The 22,187-nt window shown below is 46.2% G+C and overlaps 1 protein-coding gene across 7 annotated transcripts in view; it reads right to left on the bottom strand.

Moving 5' to 3' along the window:
* Positions 1-1,807: 1,807 nt before the first annotated feature.
* SLC6A4 (solute carrier family 6 member 4) overlaps positions 1,808-22,187 on the bottom strand; it is a 36,025-nt gene continuing 15,645 nt past the window's right edge. For 6 of the 7 annotated variants that reach the window (XM_077919668.1, XM_028707365.2, XM_028707369.2 and 3 more), the window contains 12 exons: positions 21,292-21,426; positions 20,624-20,843; positions 18,838-18,976; positions 17,345-17,479; positions 15,000-15,103; positions 14,658-14,785; positions 11,007-11,119; positions 10,253-10,384; positions 9,092-9,191; positions 7,669-7,769; positions 5,485-5,652; positions 1,808-3,883 (listed from right to left, as the gene is read on the bottom strand). In XM_077919668.1, coding sequence (XP_077775794.1) covers positions 3,809-3,883; positions 5,485-5,652; positions 7,669-7,769; positions 9,092-9,191; positions 10,253-10,384; positions 11,007-11,119; positions 14,658-14,785; positions 15,000-15,103; positions 17,345-17,479; positions 18,838-18,976; positions 20,624-20,843; positions 21,292-21,426 — 1,550 coding nt within the window. In that variant the 3' untranslated portion in view covers positions 1,808-3,808. Of the gene's footprint in view, positions 3,884-5,484; positions 5,653-7,668; positions 7,770-9,091; positions 9,192-10,252; positions 10,385-11,006; positions 11,120-14,657; positions 14,786-14,999; positions 15,104-17,344; positions 17,480-18,837; positions 18,977-20,613; positions 20,844-21,291; positions 21,427-22,187 lie in introns of all 7 variants that reach the window. The other variant, XM_028707370.2, reaches the window with a different exon arrangement.

The following is a 22,187-nucleotide window of genomic DNA, read 5'->3' as shown; positions in this document are numbered from 1 at the left end:
TGCTGCCCTTGACACTGTTTTGTGTTTGTGTTACTTCTTAGTCGCACCCTTCAAGCATGATAAAGTGACATATACGTAAGGGGGAGAGAGAGTCAGCAGTGCCAGTCATATGCTTGGCAGGGGAAGTTCCTCACACACAGGCTGTTGTGTGAAGGCTCTCTGGATCAGGCCCTGTGTGTTATAAGACGCCAAGGTTTTATAAAGCTGTCATAAAAGACACTCCTACCTTTAGCTTGGCAAAGTGAGAACTTTGGCAGAGGGAATGTTTTCATAATATATTTTCAACAAAACCCTTGGAAGCACTCGTCCTTCTTACCTCACCTCCCGGTAACCTCCTCTTCTAACAGTGATGCGTCAGCACCAAATTATTTTGGAAGTTTGAAGTTAAAAAAAGAAGAAGAAAAATTCAGATCACTATTGTTACTTTTACTACGCTGCTTACGATTGAGAAATCAGTTTTGGGGATTATTAACTCCCTCAGTTGCTACGGCCCCACAGTGCAGGTTTGAGGGCTTTTGGGGTATTGTGTGCTGTCGTTTACCTTGCTGAATTAAGTCTTAATTTCTTGCAAGCCTTTTGTTTTGAAGCATCATGTGTTTTTTATCCTGTGTCCTGGGAAGCCACCGGGAAGGAAGTTTGTATCTTGCTGTTGTTATGGAGACCATAGTGATGGTGTCTTTGCCAACTCCAGAAATAGAGATGTGCTTTCCTAGTGCTTTGCGAGCATGTTTTCTCTCTCCCCCTCTTTCCCTCTTCTGAGTTTTTAAGGAGGGAAACAACAAGGACCGTGTCACTGATAACGTCACAGGATTGTATTTCTGTTTAGATTTCGGCAAACACCAGTTCTTATTTGTGCCTGATACGTCTTAGGCACTAATGAGCTTTTTCTACCTCTAGGGTTTTTACTTGGTGCATTTTTTCAATAAACTTTAAAAGAGGCAAACTATCTTACAAATGTAGCGAGTTTGCTAAAATAAGGTCCAATGCAGTTGTGTTTTCCTGCCTTCCACCATAATTTATAGACTGATCTTTCTGTATTTTATATGTTGTGAGCCACTTTTTTATAGCTTATGAAAGGGTAGATGATGGTGATTTAATGTGTTTATATTGTGCGTTTCTTCCAAGTTGGGATTCAAGGCGGCTTACAGCATTTAAAAAGCATTCTTTTAAAATACAAAGTAATAAAAACAAACTGGTTGAAAACAATAGTTGAAATACAATAATGCACGTTTAGAACCAACTTTAAAATATCAGTTGTCCTGACAGACCAGTTATCAACATCTTCTGCACCTAGCTTTCAAAGGTCTGGCTAAATAGGAAGGTCTTAGCCTGCTGGCAGAAAAAAGGAGGGAGCCAGTCAAACCTCTCTTGGGAGAGAATTCCACAATACAGAGGAACCACAGAAAAGGCTATGCAACTCCACTAGGAGGAAAGGTTACAATATTTGGGGCTTTTTAATTAAGAAAAAATGTGAGTAAGGGGTGATGGTGGACAAGACAGAGGTGTATAAAATTATATGTGGTGTGGAGAAAGCGGATAGAAGCTCCCCCCCCCCCCTTTCATAATACTAGAACCTAGTAACGCAGGGATGGGCAATATGTGACCCTATAGATACTGTTGGACTCGATTCCCATCAGCCCATGCCAGCAAGCACAAAGGATAGAGATGATAGTGATTGTAGTCCAGCAACACATGAAGGGCCACAAGTTCCCTGTTCCTGATCTACATCAACTCACTCATTTTGATGAAGATGTTTTCCTGCCAGAAATATTTTAATTTTAATAAATTGCTTCCTACCAGACAGAGGGGGGATACAACTGTCATTTTATTATGATATTAAATTTATTACAGTAACAGTTTACATCGCAAGGCACATACTGATGACATACAATCCAGCTTGGGACATTCAATATAACCAAAGCAGCAGCAGCATAAATTAATACAGGCGCATTTATATACAAGTTAAGAGAGGAATGCTTTAGTTTTGTAAAATAAAACTCCAGTTTTAATTTCTCCATACAAAAAGGTAGACATGGTCCCAATTCACACAGTTGCCTAAATAAGCGCCCAAGCCAACCTCTTGCGCAGGTCCCACTTGTTTTAATGTGGCCTGTGCAGCAGAAACACTTGGTGGGTTACTTCCATGTACCAGAAATTGATTTAATACTGTTTTCTTTGGAACAATTAATGACTCCGTGGGTAGGTGTGTTCAGAACAGCAGCATCTGTCAAAAGGCCTAATAAATTGTAATCTCGGCACTGTGTGTGTTTAGTGTAGCTCAGTCTTCCAGCTAGTTACACCTGTTGTTTTTGCAACAGCAGTAAACATACAAGTTTAGTGCCTCTGCCAGCTTTCTAAGTTTGGAGTTCAGCGCTCATAAAAGAGGCTTTCAAAAGTGAGAGCCTCACTTGTCACTGCCTTCCATGTCTCCTGATGCAGAGCTGCAGTGGAGCACAGCTCCTATAGAGTGGTTGCATATAATGAACAGCTCTGTGCCCACTCCATTAAAAACAAAAACAAAAAACCCAGTTAGGACACTTCTTAAGAAGTAGTCCTCTATGTGTGGCTACACTAGGCTATGGGAATATTTGCTCCCTGAATGCATTAGACTGCTATAACAAGCACATAGCGCTATAGGTAAAAAGATACACCTGTGTGGTGGCAAAAATGCATTCCTGTACACTTGCACCTGGAGTGGTGGGTGGGTGAACAGCTGGGGGAGCAATGCAGGTGGTGAACCCCAGCATACATTTGAACACCAATGTAGTGTGGCAAGGTGACGATTTAACAGTCTTCTGAAATGTCTTGCAGCAGGTGGCAGTGAGCAGACCACTCCACCCCACAGCCAGCACTGGATGGCTTCACCACCTCAGCTGAGATTGAGCCCCTTCTTAGGACCAGGTACAGAATTAGCAGGGTCATGTGGTGCAGTTGTTGCAGGTCTGTACCACTTCGGTGTAGGTTTCATGTCTGAATGCTCCTCTGTTTATCTAAAGCACATAATCCCTACATATAGATAGCTTATTAGATAAAAGGATCTTTCTTTCTCTTCTGATAGGCTATTTTTTTGGAGATAACTAGTGGCCCCCCCAAAAAATCTTTACAGGTAGATACACTTTCCTTCCTTCCTTCTGCAGCAAGTCTAGCAGAACTCCAGAAGACCCGCAGTTCTATACAAGCTCAACACTTGCACAGGGGGGTTCAGTAACGTCTCTCTTCCAGGTGTTGAGCAGAGGCCCCATTCAAACCATGAAACTTTGTCTGCATATTAATTTGGTAAAATGCATTGGGTTGGGCTGGGTGAGTTCCCATATTTCTTCAGCTAGGTTGAAAACAGTGAGGTCCCTAGAAGCATATACAACAGGTTCTATTACAGAGGATCACATTGAGAGTGATAACAGGTGTGTCGGCACAGACAGATGAGTTCTAAATATAATCCTAAATCGCGACAGTTGTCCTGACAAGAGGCTTGAGTAAACCATGCATGCATTCAGATGGCCCCTTGCCCCACCCACCATGGATGGAGTAACGGATACTCATTCACACTTGAGCGCATCCTCATGTTTCCAAAACAAAAAAACCAGTGCAGTGAATCGAAACTCAGAAGAGAGCCTGGAGCTAAGGAGTGCAGCCAGTCTTTAGTTTCAGACGATCAGCGGCCCTAATCTTTTGTCACCACACTTCTGCCTCTTGTCACAAACACACTTCTCAGTGGAAATTCAGTTCTTTGGGAAGGAGCTTCAAAGCAACAAGAGAGTCAAGGAGCTAGTGAACCCCCTCCCCCCCCACACCTCCCACTAACAGCTGTTTAGGCAGCATTCATACAGATGTCACCAAAGGGAATCTCTGTGGCTGTTTCTGGAGTAATGCTTTTTAGAATACGCTGTGGAGGAAGGAGAAAAGAGACAGAATGTTAGGGAGATAGCAGGAAACTGGTTTCAGGTGAGACAAGAGCATATCCAAGGAGCAAAGGGTGCCACCGTCGGAGGCTGGTCCACTTGGGGAAATAGGGCACTGCCCCACCAACCTTGGTCTGTTCTCAGCCAGCCTTCTTAAAACCAGTCCAGGGGATGGAGCTACCTGACAGCTTCCTCATCCTCCTCAGTCTCAGTGTTGCCCCTTGTAGAACTCAGTAGGGAGGAGGGGGACAAAATAAGAGTTAGTTGCCTCTGCCTGCAATTGGCTCTGGCTGCACCTACTGCTGGGCTCCCTGCCTTCCAGTCCCAGAGGGCACCAGCCACCACTAAGGGCGCAAGAACAGGAATTTACAGAGCAAATGGCTCCAGATGACTGATGCTGTGAGCCAGACTTTTTCTGTATTGGCCCATGTATCCAAGATCAACCATATTTTTTCTGTTTTGGCTGTTTTACGCACAACTAAGTTTTCTTCTCAGAGTTGACACATTGAAAATAATGGACCAAGGTTAGTCATTCCCGTTAATTTCAAGCAGTCTGTTCTTGAGTATGACTCGCATAGGATACAATTCCTGTGTTTGCCATATGATAGATGTTCAGAGTCATAACAGGAGATGCTAGAATATCCCACCAGGCAGAGCAAGAACTAAAAGATGATGTCGGAAAATGCCCAGACGAAGCACTGAGCTTGCCATGAATGTTTATTCGAAGCCGGCTGTACTGAGAAGGGTTACTCCTTCAACTCAATCCACAGGCAGGGGCACATTGCTCAGTGCAGTCCTATAAGTTTCCATTGGAGGAAACCCCACCCGCTTTCAGTTTATAATCAAGCACGGACATCGCTTATCTTTAAAACTCACTAAATGTAAAGAAACAGTTTTTCAAAAGAAAAGATGAGGAAGTGGTAGAGCAGCCTTCATTGACTTGGTACCCTCCACCTGTTGTTGGACTGCAGTTCCCATCATCCCTGACCACCAACCATCTTGTCTGGGTCTCATAGGAACAACAACATCTGGGGGGCAGCAGGTTGGTGAAGACTGAGATATAGAGTTGGATCTAGAGCAGAGCTTTCCAAACTGTGTGTCGCGACACATTAGTGTGTTGGCTGCAGTGTGTAGCACAAATGTTCCATGTGCTCCTCCTGGGTTTGCTAGTAAAACTGAATTACAGTGGTACCTTGGGTTAAGTACTTAATTCGTTCCGGAGGTCCGTACTTAACCTGAAACTGTTCTTAACCTGAAGCACCACTTTAGCTAATAGGGCCTCCTGCTGCTGCCGCGCCACCGGACCACGATTTCTGTTCTCATCCTGAAGCAAAGTTCTTAACTGAGGTACCATTTCTGGGTTAGCGGAGTCTGTAACCTGAAGCATATGTAACCCGAGGTACCACTGTACTGTGTCGCAAATTGATACATGTCTGAAAAGTGTGTCCCCAACATGAAAAGTTTGGAAAGCTCTGATATAGAGGGTTCACCCCAAGGACTTAGCCTTAGCTATGGAGGAGTGGATACTGGACTAGATGAGCCATTGGTCCGATCCAGAAGTCAGGCTCTTCTTATGGTCTCCTACCTCTTTAAGTGTCCCTGGTGTGGTTGCCAACCGATAGACCATGTAGGTGGGAATGCAAATGAAGGACGAGGTCCCAATACAGTAGCCCAACACCACAGTCCAGTAAGGATAAGTATAGTCGAAGAGGCGGAGTTCTGGAGGACTCGACATGAAGCTGCAAATGATAAACTGGAGAAAAGCCAAACATTTAACTCACAGGAAATGGGGCTCTGGCAGAGGGAGGCATCTCTACCATGAGATAGCAGATTGGGAGCTCCATTGAGAAGTCACCCATGGGTCTCAGCAATAAAACTGCTAGCACAGTTGTAAAGCTAAGCAGGGTCTGGTATGGTTTCAGATTGGATGGGGGACTACATGTTGAGATTCCTGCATTGTAGGGGGTTGAACTAGATGACCCTCGGGGGCCCTTCCAATTCTACTGTGATTCTGATTAGGGCTGCTGGATCTGGCTGCAGGGGCACAAGCCCCACTGGAAGATGCAAGAGGCATGCAAATGTGACCATTTTTACCCACTGTTCCCAGCATTCTGTTTGCTTATATGCAATGTTTGGGGATTGTATGTACAGTGGTGCCTCGCAAGACGAAATTAATCCGTTCCGCGAGTCTCTTCGTCTTGCGGTTTTTTCGTCTTGCGAAGCACGGCTATTAGCGGCTATTAACGGCTTAGCGGCTTTAAGAAAAAGGAAACAAACTCGCAAGATGTTTCGTCTTGCGAAGCAAGCCCATAGGGAAATTCGTCTTGTGGAACGACTCAAAAAACGGAAAACCCTTTCGTCTAGCGAGTTTTTCGTCTTGCGAGGCATTCGTCTTGCGGGGCACCACTGTATAAAAAAGTATATTGCAAACAGAGCTGTGTGTCAAAGAAGCAGAGGGGAGGTGGGGAGAATGAGCGTTTTTTCAAGGGTTAGGAGAATAGGTATAGATCAGGCTGGCCTCCCTGCATTATTTTATTTTGAAATATTTATACGCCGCTTTTCTGGATAATGTCCATCTGAAGTGGCTTACAACAACACAAGATTTGTTAGCCACTTTTTGCCATCAATCTTTGCCGCTAAACCTCTCCTTTCTTGCCAGATGCGGAGTGCTGACTTCACTGAAAAGGCTGGCAGAGTTAATTTAGGAACGGGATTAAGCCTTCATTTAATAGTGCCAGAAATAGCTCTGCCAAAGCAGGGGCAGGGGCTCCTACTTATGCCCTTTAATTTTAATCTTAATTTTTTGCAAAGGATGCCATCTACTTTTGTTGAAGTTTATCTAGATGTCTCCTGAAGGTGGGAGTTAATTTTTATGCTCCTCCAACTCACCCTCATTCCCACTTTGTATTAGATTTTTAAAAATGCATTTGTTCAGAGAAATTAGTTCTCTCTCTTAAAAAAACCTACTTAAAACAATTGCACAATTAGTGCTTTAATGTACCGTATTTTTCGCACCATAGGGCGCACCGGACCATAGGGCGCACCCAGTTTTTAGGGGGGGGAAATCAAGAAAAAAATATTTTCCCCCCCCAGCCCCAAAGAGCAGCGTACAGGCTGCACACAACCTCTCCCTGCCAAAGGGGTTGCGCGCAGCTATGGAACAAGCCAAGGCAGCGAGTGGGATGGATCCCGCTCACTGTTTTGGCTTCCCCTTTAGCCCCGTGCAGCCTCTACCTCCTGGGAGAGGCTGCGTGAGGCTAAAGAATCCATAGCCCCGTGCAGCCTCTCCTTGCCGGAGGGGTTGCACGCAGCTATGGAAGAAGGCAGTGAAGGTGCCATTTGCTGCTTTAAGTAGCAACATGTCTTGAGCAGGCTCTGCCCAAAAATGTGAAGGAACAGATATCATATAGCAAACCTGTGCCAGAGGCAGTTACTTTGCCAAGTCAGTGGTAGGGTCAGAGAGAAGTGCCATAAAGTCTGTGGTAGAGCATCTGCTTTGCATGCAAAAGGTTCCAGGTTCAGTCCCCAGTAGCATCTCCAGATAGGGCTGGGAATGTCCTCTGTCTTAAACCCTGGAAGGCCACTGCCAGTCCGTGTAGGCAGTACTGAGTTAGATGGCCCAGTGGTGTGACTCAGTGTAAGGCTGTGTTCATAAGAGGCTGTTGTGCAGGAAAGGGGTCTCTGCGTGTGTTTAATATTTTACTTTTATGATGCAAACACACTGTGGAGAAACTTCTTATTACATGTTGGGCTGGACAGACGGACTCACCAGGAGGAAAATTGGGCTGATGGCCACCCAGGAGATTCTCCAGAACCACCCAGGGCTGAATCCAAGCATCTCCTTCACGTCACTGCAGAACTGGCTGACACCTGCAAAATTAGCATAGGGTGAGGCCCAAGTTACTCACGTGTTCCTATGAACTAGGTTCAGCAGAATAAAAAAGTAAAGTGTGATTGCTTTGATTGCACCAGCTTAGGTTTTCATGCAGTAGTATGCAGGCTGTCAAGCTACACAACACCCCGCTGCCATTAGTCCTAACCTAAGAGTTCTGTGAAACGTCAGAGCTCATGTGCATCCACACTAACTTAAGCTGTGGTTCATCACTCATATGTACATGGTCATAAGTGTGAGAGATTAGCAGCCAAACCTAACAAATGCATATTCTTGCTAGTTAGCATGAGAAGGGGCTAAGTCCCCAGAGCTGTATTGTTGATAGGCAAATACTCAGACCATAGAAATACAATTGGTAGAGAGGCGCTGTGTGATGTCATTTCTCCTCCTGTCCTGGAGAGGAAGGCATATATAGTACTTCAAATATCTGTCACATGGAAGATGGAGCAAGCGTGTTTTTTCCTGCTCCAGAGCCTAGGACTTGGACCAATGGCTTCAAGTTACAAGAAAGGAGATTCCGGCTAAAATCAGGAAGAACTTTCTGACAGTAAGAGCTGTTCAGCAGTGGAACAGACTCCCTCAGGAGGTTCGGGGCCTTCCTTCCTTGGAGGTTTTTAAGGAAAGGTTGGATGGCCATCTGTCATGGATGCTTTAGTTGAGATTCCTGCTTTGCTGGGGGTTGGACTAGAGGACCCTCAGGATTCCTTCCAGCTCTACAATTCTATAATGGAATAGAATCAGTTCTGTGATTCCACGATTCTGTGAATTACACAAACCTAAATTGCTGGTATGCACTTGAGTCCCTCCTGCAAAATACTGACAGCCTGGAGGCAACCACAGTGGGCCTGGTGTATGGATCTAGCAAGGCCCAGATGCCCCACTGGCAGCCTTTTGAGGAGTAAAGCAGTGAAATGTATGTGTCTTCCCTTTCTAAACCCTGCCTTACATTCAAAGCAATAAGGAAGCTGCATTATACTCCACTCACTATGAGGCTAAGAATAGCTACTAGCCACGATGGCTGTGCTCTGTCTCCATGGTTGTGGGCAGCAAATAACAGTTGCTGGAAACCACGGGAGGGTAAAGCTTTGCTACTGTGCTCAGGTCCTCATTGAGGGCATCTGGATGGCCATGGTGAAAACAGGAGTCATGACTAGAAGAGCCTTTGGCCTGATCCAGCTGGCTCTTTTTATGTTCATTCAAAAGTGATTAAGTGTAACTCTGATGGATGCTCTCTCAAATACACATTTGAGAGAGCACCGGAGTCTCATCAACAAGTGCACCGGCATTCAGCTATCCTCACCGTAAAACCAAGCCACTGCAATGGATTCCAGGAACACCACGGCTATCACAGCTGGGCCCGTGGCATATTCTTCAAGCAGCTTTACGACATACGCACCACCCTAGAGCAAGAGAAAGAAAGATCATGGGAAACAACAGGATCGCTTCTAGTTCCCAGAAGGCAAAACTTGCTTGTACAGAGCTCATTAGCTCATTGGAGAGGGAGCAGAAGCCTGTAATGTACTTTAATCTGATGCTCCCTTCAGTACCGGTGAAACCTGACTAATCCTGAACAGTGTAAATGACCCAGTTTCTCCAACTTCCCTTCCTTTGCCTCACACAATACAGCAACCGTGCAGATAAGAAAAGGCTGAGTGGAATGTGTGAGCAATCCAATAGGTAATCCAGCAGGGGATTGATGCCTCTGTTTCCTCCCTGGTGAGAACGTTGAAGGGGCAATGACTGACAGTAAAGCTGAGGGCAGACCCTTGTGTTCCTATTCTTTTCCCCCTTGGGAGTCAGACTTTCCCAAAAGGGGAAGGGAATTGTGCCTCCAGCAGGAACTGGGACTCCTGTTTTGCATTCCAAATCAAGGAGCAATATCTGATAAAACTGTGTGTGATACATGTTTCTCATGAAACGATCCCATCTATGCTTGGTAGTAACACCTCCCTTGTCAGAGTCTTCACTATCTCTAGTTCAACTTGGCGTCTCATCCAATCTGTTGACATCATAGCGCCACAACATGCAATTTGAGACACCCCAAACCGTTTGGGAAACTGGGTTATGTAGCACTGGGAGGGCTTTTCAACACTCCCCACCCCCAAATGTCTCAGACATTATTGCCACTTAACGCAGCTCTGGCTGATTTGCAGTGTTTTGAAACAACACATTCAGTTTTTAAAACAGCCCTGATCAAGGCTGCATGGAAAAGCATTTGAAATCTGATCATTCAGAACCTGTGGAAAGGCATGGTAGAAATCTAACAAGGAAATCACTTGGAGGGTTGTAGAGAACAGCACCAATCTTGGATTGCGTCCGATTGTTTGCAGTCCAAGAGCTGCACTCCAGCATCCTCTGTGGCATTAAAGGGAAGCCTGGAATCCAAATTGCACACCAAACGCACGCACACTCTTCAGCCTACCGAATGGCTTGACTGGCCACGGAAAGGTGAGCTACTCACAAAGGTCAGCGTCGGCATCGCACCCAAGAAGCAGGTCACAATGAAACCCAGCACAAACAGCTCCCGGCGCTTGCTCCAGATGTGCGGGAATTCATCCAGGACGGCAGTGATCACCCCTTCTAGGCCTGCAAACTGGGGAAAGCACACAGAGGAGTCAATGAAGGAAAGGCAGCTGCCTTCTTCCCCAGGACTCTTAGAGCTTGCAAAGGGATCCGAACAATTCTGTGTTTGTGCTTGGTGAACTGAACCTGTTTTCAGGCTAATGGAATAACCCCACAGCCTGATGCTAAGGGCCAGACCAGGCAATTCACATTCTGCCCATACCCCAGAGGCTACGACCTGATTTTGCCTGCCTCCTCTCAAGTGGAAGGATGCAGTTCCTTGGTGTTGACCAGTCATCCCTAGCCTGATGCTCTCCAGATGTTTGGGGAAACTCCCACCAGACCCAGCTAGAACTCCAAGTAAGACCCTGGCAACACAACTTGTTGGTTGGGGCTAATGGGACTTAGTCCAAAATGGCTTCACTGATTGAGGACACCAAGTTCAGGAAAGCGGCTCTAGATTCCGCCCCAGAGGAAGTGGGGAAAACATTGTTTTCTTACTAGCTGGTCAAGTGTCAGCATTCCAGCACGAACGCCAACTGAGGTTATCCAAAAAGATAATATTTCCATTCTTCAGATTTGGTTTGGCTAAGTGTGGACTAAGTCTGCAATAACACACACAGAACCTTTCCTTCTACTGCTCCATTACTCACTGTGCTGTCCAGTCCCAGGGTGATCAACATCAGGAAGAATATAATGGCAAAGAAGGTGGAGGCAGGCATGTTTGCGATGGCCTCTGCATAGGTGATGAAGAGGAGGCTGGGTCCTGTCAGTCAATGAGATAACAGTCCATGACTTATTCTGCTTCCTCCAGAGTTTATCCCCCCCCCCTTCCCAGCTTGTAACACAGTGGCTAATGTCAATATAAGTTAACACAAAAGCCATATACCAGATAAGAGAAAAACAAATCAGAACAGCTGATAATCAGCAGCATAAATAATCAGCCACCCCTTTCAGAGCCAGTTCAGCTGTGACGGTATCTTCTCGCCACCATGCTTTAATCTGGCACGTCAAACTCATTAGGAAGAGAGCCAATCTGATCTCCTGTGACAGGGAGTTCCACAGGCCTGACGTCATACTCTCCTATATTCCCACCAGCTGCAACTCTAATGGTGGCAGGCATAAAGAGCCGCCTCCTCCAAAGGTCACCAGTCAAGGGTATCTAATGTGGTGTCTTCTGGATGGGATTTGGAGTACTACATAGGAAGAGCCTGCTGGATTAGGCCAGTGGCTTGTCTAGGCCAGTATCCTGTTAGGAACATAAGAGGCTGCCTTATACCAATACTGACCTTTTACTCTATCTAGGTCAGTATTGTCCAAGCTCACGGGCAGCAGCTCTCCATGGTTTCAGACAAGGAGCTTTTCCCAGCCCTATGTGAAGATACCATTGGGAGTTGAACCTGGAGCTTCGGCATGTAAGGCAAATGTGCTACTGCTGAGCTATGCCGGTTCCCCACTGTTCTCATGGTGGCCAACCAGATGCCCTCAATGGGAAGCCCAGTAGCCCTGCAGCATCTATTCTAGAGGGCACCATGTTTGCTACCCATGAGTGGCCAGACAGGTTGGTGTGGAAGGAGACAGTGCTTCACATTACGGTTAGGGCCTAGCCCATTTCGGATTTTAAAGCTAACTGCAGCTCAGATGCTGTCCAGGAGCCAAATCAGCTGGCACCAGCCATAGAGCTGCATCCTCCCCAAACCTTTACTATTTTTGTTTATTTTAGGCGGCTATATACCCCACCCTTAAACAATTCCCCAGGACAGCTTACATTATCAAAATACAATAAACAATAAAAATGTGATAAAATATAATCTGGCTCTGGTTGGGACTCCAGCTGACGCAGTTTGGACCAGCAGAAGTTTCCAAACACTTCAAAGGGAGCCCCACTTAGAGCATGTTACAGTGATCCAACCTTTATGTAACTAAGGCATGTGTGATCATGGCCAGTGGCTATACTTCTGCCAGCAAAAGCATTGTCCAGAGCCAAGCTGATTGGCTCTGGGCAATGCTCTTGACCCTGTGGGTGCCTGTGAGGAGCTTGCTGCAGCAAGTGAGCCGGGAATCCTGTGCAGCACTATCTCAGTGTGGCATCAGGCTCTAGCAGGATGGAACGGAGCGGCTTTGTCCCCTGGCTTGATGAATTGTATTGCGTTTCATCTTGAGGGCCTTCAATCCTTCATCCAGTCTCAAACATCCCTTTCAAGCAGCCAGTTGGCAGAGCTCTGAAGGGCAAAAGTTTATAGATCTGAGAGTATCCCATGCCTTGCCAATGGCAGGCACCAGAGATCTGTATATTTTTCAAGGAGGATGCTACCCATAATCACTAAATGGAACCTTCGTGATTTGAAGCCAGGCCAAACAAACTAGAAATAGCACTCCAGACTTTATTCTGAAACAGCAAGGCAATCCCTATGTTCCCGTCTCTCTGACCTCGCATTCCAAACAGAGGCTTTTCCAGCTTGGTCTCAAAGACTTCCAACCAAGGAGAGTTCCCTACCGCATTGGAAGCTGACCGATATGCCAAGTCAGACCCCACTGGTCCATCTAGCTCAGTAACACCTATGCTAGCTTTCCCTGACTTGAGTAACACAGGATATTGACAAGCTGGAACATGTGCAGAGGAAAGAAACCAGGATGACAAAGGGTCTGGGTACCAAGCCTTATGAGGAACGGTTGAGGAAGTTTGATCTGTTTAGTTTGGAGAAGAGAAGACCTAGAGGCGATATGATAACTGTTTCAAGCTTGTTTCCTGCTGCTCCAGAGGGTAGGACCTGAACCAATGGATTCAAATTCCAACTAAGCATTTAGAATAACTTTCTGGTGGTAAGAGCTGAACAACAGTGGAATGGGCTTCTCTGAAGGTGGTGGACACTCTTTCATTGGGGGTTTTAAACAGAGGTTGGATAACCATCTGTCAGGGATTCTTTAGCTGTGATTCCTGCACTGCAGGGGGTTGGACTAGATGACTCTAAGGGTCCCTTTCAGCTCTTCTGTGATTTGCCTTCCAGAAGCTGCTGAATTATTACTACCACCATCCCTGACCATTGGCCATGCTGGCTGGGGCTAATGGGAATCAGGAGTCCTGCAACATCTGGAGATGTTCCCTTTGGAGAAGAATTTTAGGCAAAACTGAGGCTGTTAGCCCTACCTGGAGTTGCTAGGAATTGAACCCGGGACATTTTTTCATGCAAAGCCAAACATTGTAATTTGAGAATTAAGTAGCTCTTGACTAAACATACTGAGCTGCTTTAGGAATGTGTCTTCTTATGCCTTCAAGTCAAGTTTGCCAGCATCCTGCATGTGTCAAAATTAGTCAGCCAAGGAAGTGTTTGAGGAATTCTTCAATGAGGCCATTGAACCCAGTTGCCTAATAATGAACCCAGTTGCTCACTGAAAGATGTTTCATGGGAACTCAGGAAGCTAGCCGCCTTATGCCAGATCAGACTATTAGATGCCTAGTCCACTACTATGACTAGTAGGGTCTCAGGGAGAAAAGGGTCTTCCCCCATCACTTGCATCTAAAATTTTACCGTACAGTTCTTTTTTCAGAAGGGGACTGGAGATGCTAGGGATGGAACCTTGCTCACTGGTTCCAGCCCTTCCTCAACTGGCTATTGAGACACAGTGGTGCCTGGTGTTCTCTTGTTTTAAAAGGGGCTGTGCAGAGTTTCTTAGGATGCATAAGATCCTCTGCAGGACAGCTTGCATCAGAATACAGGAACATACTGAGCCAGACCATTGGTTCATCTAGCTCAGTATTGTCTACACTGACTGGTGGTGGCTCTGCAAGGTTTTAGGCAGGGAATCTTTCCCAGCCCTGCCTGGATATACCATTGCAGATTGAACCTGGGACTTTCTGCGCCCCAGTGGGCTGCAGCCTTCCCACAATCACAGGAAAGGTAGTGAGAGTATAAAAGGAAAGGATTGGGAAGAATTCTTTGTCTGCATTGCACTTCCCAAACCAGTATGTCAAACTGAAAAGTAGCTATCCTTTGAATTCACACTTCTCCAAATTTTGCAGTGCAGTTCTCCAGACAAAAAAATGTTCACCAAAGAAAGTATATGTTAGAGGAAGAAATCTTGCTTTCGTAGAAATAACATACAAAAATTACTTGTAATTTGGGGAGATTGTTTACATAGACATATTACAGAAAATTGCAAACAAACTTACATTTTCAGGTGCAATTAAAAAACAACAACCCCAACCATACTGCAAACTGCTGAAGAAATGGGGCAAACGGAACATAAGACTGGAAAAATGCGAAACTGAGATTGGCCACATTTGCCCATCCTTGGTTGCTTACCTGTGTCTCTGGCCACGTCTGCCACCTCTTGGTTCCTCATCTCAGCCATGTACCCCAGCACGGTGAAGATGACGAACCCGGACACAAAACTGGTCAGGCAGTTCACAGTGCTGGTGACTAGAGCGTCCCTGTAATGGAAACACGCATGCCTCTGAGAATCAGGACATGCTTGTGATACAACATACACACATACCCCATACACAAATTCTCCTTGTACCCTCCAGCTGGTCTGATTTGGAGTGTAAATAATTAGAACTATGTGCAAATTAGAGTCTTCCACAATGGCAAGTTGAGTCATCGTCCCCCCACTTCCCAGTAATCTTTCTCTTTGAGAAAACTCACTGGTAGCAGTTGTTATGGAACTTGTTGTAGCTTGCAAAGGCTAGGAGGACCCCAAATCCTGGGCCGAGAGAGAAGAAGATCTGAGCAGCTGCATCAATCCACACCTAAAAAGAAAAGAATCAACAGACACAGCTCACTAAAAAGGGTATCGGTAAAAGCAGAGTTGTTCTGGGAAGCCATGCAAGGAGTGAGCGCTTTCAGCTTCCAGTTTGTGTTTTGAGCCCTGTGCTTCAAGTGTTTCAGGTTAAGAGTTTACTATAGCGACTCTTGCTGGAGCTGAGGAAGCTATCAGTTAGATACAGGCAGGGACGACTGCTTTGTAGCAGACGCAGTGGAGTTGAAGTTGAAGACCTAGCAGGGCAATACCAGTCGCAGTGGCCTGCCACTCCATGGGTTCCCCACAGTAGATCCACTAAGGTCCTCCCCCACAGCTGGCCATCTAAGCTACTGGCCATCACTGCACTTTGTGACAGTTAGTTCCATAGCTTAATAATGCAGTATGTGAAGTTACATTGGGGGAGAGGGTTGGCCTGTCTTGATTCTCCTGCCACTCAATTTCATTGAGTGACTCCTAGTTGCCTCTCTATCCAATTTCTCTGCATCATACTATAGTATTACAAACCTCCATCAGTTCTCTCCTTAATTACCTTTTTTTCTTTTCTGGTTAAAAAAAATCCAAAACCCTATAGCCTTCCTTTATAGAGAAAATGCTCTGGATCCATGATAATCTTGTGGCTATTTTCTGCACATTTGTGCTGAGCCAGGCCAGTGGTCCATAGCAGATGGAGTTGCACTCTAGTGTTTTCAACATTTTCAGTCCTACCTGGAGATGCTGAGGACTGAATATGGGACCCTTTGCACTCAAAGCAGATACTCTACCACTGAGCTGTGACTTTTTCCTAGTTCTTTCAATATCCTTTTTGAGATGAGATGACCACAACTATACACTATATTTCAAGTTCACCCACCCCATAGATTTATTCAAGTGCATTACACCACTGGCAAACTTATTTTCAGTTCTTTCTTGATAGCACTTAGGATGGAATTTGCTATACTCAGCTGCCACACACTGGGTTGACATCTCTGAGCTGTCCTTCTCCCATCACCCCAAGATCCGTTTCCTGACTAGCCTTCTTATCTCCTGTTTTCTCCAGAACAAACCAGTTCCTTTTTATTCTCCAGACTCAAAGCTGAGCACTGCCCGACTCTGTAGATCGTTCCTGCCCCAGGAGCCACCACATGAAAGCTTTGTGGCCATATATCAACAGCACAGAGATCGCAATCTGGCCTCGCTCATCGCTTCAGAAACATCCAATACAATACTAACACCCTTTATTACTTTTAGGGGAGGCAACGGGGCCTTATTGGAGATGTGGCTTTATCAGAGAACGATGTGTCTTCATTTCCTCTTCATTGAACTCTCTCCTATCAACCGGGAGCCCGCTGGCTGGCGAATATTAGAACCTGTAATCTCAATAGTAGCTGTATTTATTACTTAGAGGGCCAAAATCTCCCCCAACCTCATCTGAGTCTTTCATAACTATTCAGGGGGAAATGACATTTGCATCTGCTATACAGAATGCAATGCCTGATGGCTTGTGGGGGCAACCTACTGCCAGCATATAACACATCCTGCTTGAGGGATTTGTACTGGCTGTCAATTTGCTACTAACATAAGTCCCTATACAGCTCAGGAACAGGATACTTGAGAGACTGTCTTATCCCTTATACACTCAGCAGACAGTCTGCAGAAAAGCTTTTTCTGCAAGTTCCGTTTATCCTGTTTTCCAGCTGTTTCCAGAAAATACAGATAGTGGGTGTGTGTTGTATCTCGACAGGAACACTATACCATAGAGCAGGAGCAAGCATAATACCAGTCTTGCTCCAAGTAGCTGCAGAGCAGGCTTCGGTAAACCTCGGAACTTACACAAAGCCAAAGAGCACTCCCCAAGCATTACCCTCTGGAAACAACCAAGTAGAATCAGAACCACTGCGAAGTGATGCCACCCACCGCCTGACTCGGACAGCTGCTCCAGAAGGATACCATGGTTGAAATGCCATGGTATTGAAAGCTGCTGAAAGGTTGAGAATTAACAGGGGTACAAGAGTGCCTGGATCTGGTCTGCAGCCACCCACTCAAGAACCTTGCTCAAGAAGGAGAAAGTGGCAACTGACCAGTAATTACCTAGATTTTTACTTAGGTTGGGAGAAGGCTGACTGAGTACCTGGTTCACCCCCCCACCTCCTCAAATCTAGTACATTACTCTGCATTTGCCACAGGACTTTAAGGTAGCCGATCTATTCATCTGATTTGTTGCACCCGCCTCCCCCCCCCCCCCGCTTACCTCAGTAGCAAAAAGCTTATCCCATTCGGGCTTCAGGTAGTAGACCACCCCTCTCCAGGCCCCAGGCAAGGTAGCGCCCCGTATTAAGAGGACAAAGAGTATGACATAAGGGAATGTGGCAGTCACCCACACAACCTGTTTGGAGAAGAAATCAAGACTGAGGATTCGTCCGAGGGAAACCACCGGCACAAAGGATGAAAACTTTGCTCTGAATTAGCAGCAATATTAATTTATTAAATGGATAGCCCACTCTCCACCGCAACTCAAAACATGCCCACGGTGCCTAGCAACATCAAATCCAACAAGACCACATCTAAAAACGGTAATTAAAATGAAAGTTTTAATATCGACAGTGCCTGAATGTCCCTATCCAAAGACCCAGGCAAATAAGAAGAACACCAGCATTTTAGTGCAAATTTATCCTAATGTATACATTTTTAGCAGATATATACATTTTTGCAAAGCAAATGTTACATGCTTTTGTGGGCTAGTTTAACTGAACTATATGCACATTTTACCTTAGAATATGCATCTCTGTACACTTTAGTTGACTGGAGAACTGCCTTGCAAAATTCGGAGATGTGCAAATGTTATAGAATCCCTCCCCCCCCTAGTTCCGGGGGTCTCTTCTGCCAGCTCCATGAACTATCCCATCCTGTGCCAAAGCCCTGTCTCTTCCCACCCCAAGGAGGTGGCACAGACTCCCCTGTGTCTGAACTTCCTTCCTCTTGACCTGCTCCCATGGGACAGATGGGGTTTCCTGGCCTAGTGGCGCTTTGCCTGCTGCCTCATATTTGGGAGGCTTGTGGTGTCTGCGCCCCTGACACTGACAAATCTTCTGTATAGAAAAGGCCTTCCTAACACACAGCCAGAAGGAAGGATGGCGACATCCTCACTGGGTGCTAGCCAAGATCACAGGAGGCCACCAGCTTGGGTAACTTCAGAATGATCTTCAGATCATTCCAGCTGCTTCTCAAGACAGTCAGGAACATGAAAGTTTCCTCCCTCTTTTTGGTGGCAGAAATAGGGAGCCTTTTTCATCTTGAGGGCCACGTTCCCTTAATGGGCAACCTTCCAGGGGCCATATGCCATGTTTGGGCCAGACCAGAGGTAAAAACAGATGGGACACTTACTGTGTACAGTAATCCGTATCCTAGCCATGCAAAAGCCAGAAGTTTCTACAAACACACCAGCACATACCATCTCCCCAGTCTCTAGCCAGGCAAGCTAGAGACATTCTCATATGTCAAGAACACATTCAAGTCAGCTAAATGCACTTGAGAAGGGGACAGGGCAGGGCTGGTGAGGGTGCTGCCTGATGAAGGGGTGTGGTCTGGGAAGACCCCTAAGGCACTAAGGAATGGAGAAGCCTGGTGGGCCACATGAACCTCCCCCCCCCCCCCCCCGGTCTTCAGATACAGCATCCCTTTCCATCCCTGACCACCAGATACAATCCTGGCGTAGCTCCTCCTGCTGTTGGTCTTGCTCTTCACCTTTCCAGATGTTTTGACTCCTTTCCAGATGCTGAAGTACACAATGGTGAAGATAAGCATCAAACACAGGACGAGCTGCCAGCTGATTCCTCCCAGGTCATCCAGCCCCTTGGATCTGTGCACTTGGAGAATGTGGCGGCTGAAATGGAAAGGAAACAGACGTGTTGGGGATCCTTTGGGATGCAGACTTTCCAAAGGGATCATTTCAAGCGGGTGACGTTTGCTTCAAGTCCATGAGTCCTGAGGGTGGGATGGAGTGGGGTTTGCTACTGGGAACTTGCCATCAATGTGGCTGTTGGATGCAAGCCAAGCAAACGGGAGGTCAGGAACAGGGTAGCCTTGCAATGTTGTTGGACAGCAACTTCCACCATCCCCCTGACCATTGGCCATGCTGGCTGCTGATGGGGCTGATGGGAATCGGAGCTCAACATTGTCTGGAGGGAATCACATTGGCTTCTCCTCACTTAAAGATTTGCTCCTGGGTACAAGCGGGGGAGAAGGAAGAACAACCTAGAGCTGGCTACCTCGTGTCAATTTCATGCCAGTGCTTTTCAAAAAGTGGCAGTTATTTACTTCAGTTAGTTTTTTAACAAAAAATGTTTGGATTTCCTTTCTTTGGCAATCAAAACAATGTACATCTTGAGCCAGGCCTGATTACAGCCTGATTTCGATGAATTGGCTAACATCAGTTGGTGGGGTGGTTCTAACTTCTGACAATTCCGGCACACATTTCCCCTGTTGATTAAAATGGGAGATGCCACTTCATTCTTATACCCCGAAAGGGCTTCCTTTATACACTGTACTATGAAGCATACTTTTTATGGTGTGGATCGCATGTAACATTAAACCATGGTTTATTAAACATGTGCAGACCCTGCCCAGTACCTTAACTGTGGCTTGTTTACAGTCAACAAGCTGTGACTTGAAGCCATGGTATACTGTTGGCTTCTAAAACTTGAGTTATTTTAACTATGGCTTGGTGCTACTTCTGAAAACAGCACCCTTGGCTTTTTTGGCTACCCCACCCCAGACACTTCACATTCTAATGAGGCAAGAGTAGCTGGAAAACAGAAGAAGCTTTGGAGAAACAAGTCATAGTTTGATCATCTGTAGGAGAAATTGTTTTTAATTCATGGTTTGATAAATGAACCATGACACAGTGTTAAATGTGAACCAGGCCTGTGTGTTTCTGCATGAGTCACAAATCTATGTAGGCTTTCTGTTTGGGAGGGGCTACACTCAGAATAGTGACTCATGCAGAGATACAATGGGCAGCTTTCTCTGTGAGGGTGGACAATTCTTTTGCTTTTCTATATCAGGAGTGGCGGCTTGCTCAGTGCAGAACTTTGACAGAATTATCCGTGCCACCAGCAGAGACGGATTGGAAGGAGGTGAGAACAGAGCAGGGAGTCATCCAGAGATCCAGAATGCACCCTCCTCTGTTCATGGATGCTTTGGGCACTTAGGAACCTTGTGTGTTTTGACATGTTTCTCACAGCTCTAGCAGATCTCTTGCAGCACCCTTGTGTGCTCTGGCACCTAGTTAAGGAATGACCAAGGCTGATGTTTCAGAGGGCTTCAGAGGTTGTTGCAAGCATAAAGAATGAACCACTAACTCTCACTGATGCTCATAAAAAGCGGTTGCTAACTAGGAGACCTGAGCCAGTGCCTTCATATAAAGAAAGCACAGGGTTTAACACATCCGTCCCTCCTCGAAAGCTCCTTCCCCACCCTCCCTTCTCCACCTTATTCTGGCATGGCTGTCTCTCCACTTACATGCACTTACGTGTAAAATTCTTCTGCCGGGGAGGTCGAGTTGGCAGTCCAGGCGGTGCTCTTGTTGGAGAAGTAGTTTGTGCAGTTGTTGGTGTTCCAGGGGTTTTTGCAGCTGGTCCAGGGCAGCTCACTCGTGAACGAGGAGATGAGGTAGTACAAGGCCCATGCCATGATGGTGTTGTAGTACGAGGCAATGTAGAAGCCAATGATGCAGATGGCATAGCCAATTCCTGGATAGATAGAAAATGCTGGCATAAACATAAGAGAGATGGGTGCTCTGGTGTTCCTATTAAGTGATCTGTTGGTAGTGCAGAGGCTTCCATGCAACACATGGAGCTCCAGTAACTTGCTCTTGAGGGCAGAGGTTCCTATGCAGCCAGGGAGCTCCAGCACAGGCCATAAAAAACATGGATGAGGGCACAGGCAACAGCATATAAAATGACATTGTCAGTCATTTTCCCTTTGTGCGCATTTATTGGGAACTATGCTCATAGTAAGTAGAGAACTTTTTATGTGTGGATTTGGAGGGTCAATGCAGAATTACATGTCTAAGACGTCTGATCTCCACATATGCCAGGAATCCTCCCCCGAAAAGCCCCTGGCTCCACACCCCAAGTGCTCTGCAGCTTTAACTGTGACCCAGGATTCTGAGAATAGAGATTTTCCCTTGAGGATTACCTTTGAAAATGGGACAGATCTTCCTCCAGATTGAGATGCATCCATTTCGGTGATACTGCCCCAGTGCCAGCTCCATGTAGAAGAGCGGGATCCCTCCAAAGATAGCCATGATTGTGTACGGGATGAGGAAAGCTCCTGAATCAAAGGGACCAACGTTAAAACACCATTCAGAGAGGCATTGGATGGTAACAAGTGGCCTACGCAACAAAACGTTGCAGCGTGGAGTGTTTCTGATCAAGATGCCAGCCAGTCAGCTGTGCCCAGAAGACTCCGTTCCCTTGACCTCCCACCCCTAACGCTGCTCAGCAAAGGCCAGTCAGCATTTCCTTTGGCTCCTCCTTCCTGAATATTAGTTCTAAAAATCTTGGTGTTTCCCCAAGCATGCTGACGGATCCCTCTTGTGCCTGGGGGGTGCACTGCGTCCACAAAGGTCTCTGAGTGCCAGAAATAGAGGGAACAAGGTGGGGGTGTTGCAACAACAGTGTTGCTGTGTGGAGTACTGCTGTTCAAGACCCCAACTACTCCCCTTCCCCTAACCCCAGTTTTCCACCAGTCAGCCAGCTGAATCCTTGCTGGCCTGTTGCATGCTCAGTTGTGCATGTGTTGGGGGCGGGGAGTATGTGTGTTCAATCCCAGCTACATTAAAATCTCTGATATCTCCATTGATATCTCCTGTGGCCAGCTCTCCCTTCCATCTTGAGGACATTGCAAAATAGCTTATCAGAATGAACAAGTCAGGAAATGACTTTATCGAGGCAACAATGCGGTTTCTTTCCTTTCTTAGATCTGTTTATCTTCCTCTCCAGCCGGTTGTCAACATTTCATGCCGCCCAGCCTTTATGGGGCTATTTTAGGGATAGCTCCCTATTTTGTCCACAGCTCCAGGAGCGATTTTA

Source organism: Podarcis muralis, chromosome 15, assembly GCF_964188315.1.
Source record: "Podarcis muralis chromosome 15, rPodMur119.hap1.1, whole genome shotgun sequence".
Taxonomy (NCBI): domain Eukaryota; kingdom Metazoa; phylum Chordata; class Lepidosauria; order Squamata; family Lacertidae; genus Podarcis; species Podarcis muralis.
The sequence above is the reverse complement of the archived record's forward strand: the minus strand, read 5'-3'. Positions and strand labels throughout refer to the sequence as shown.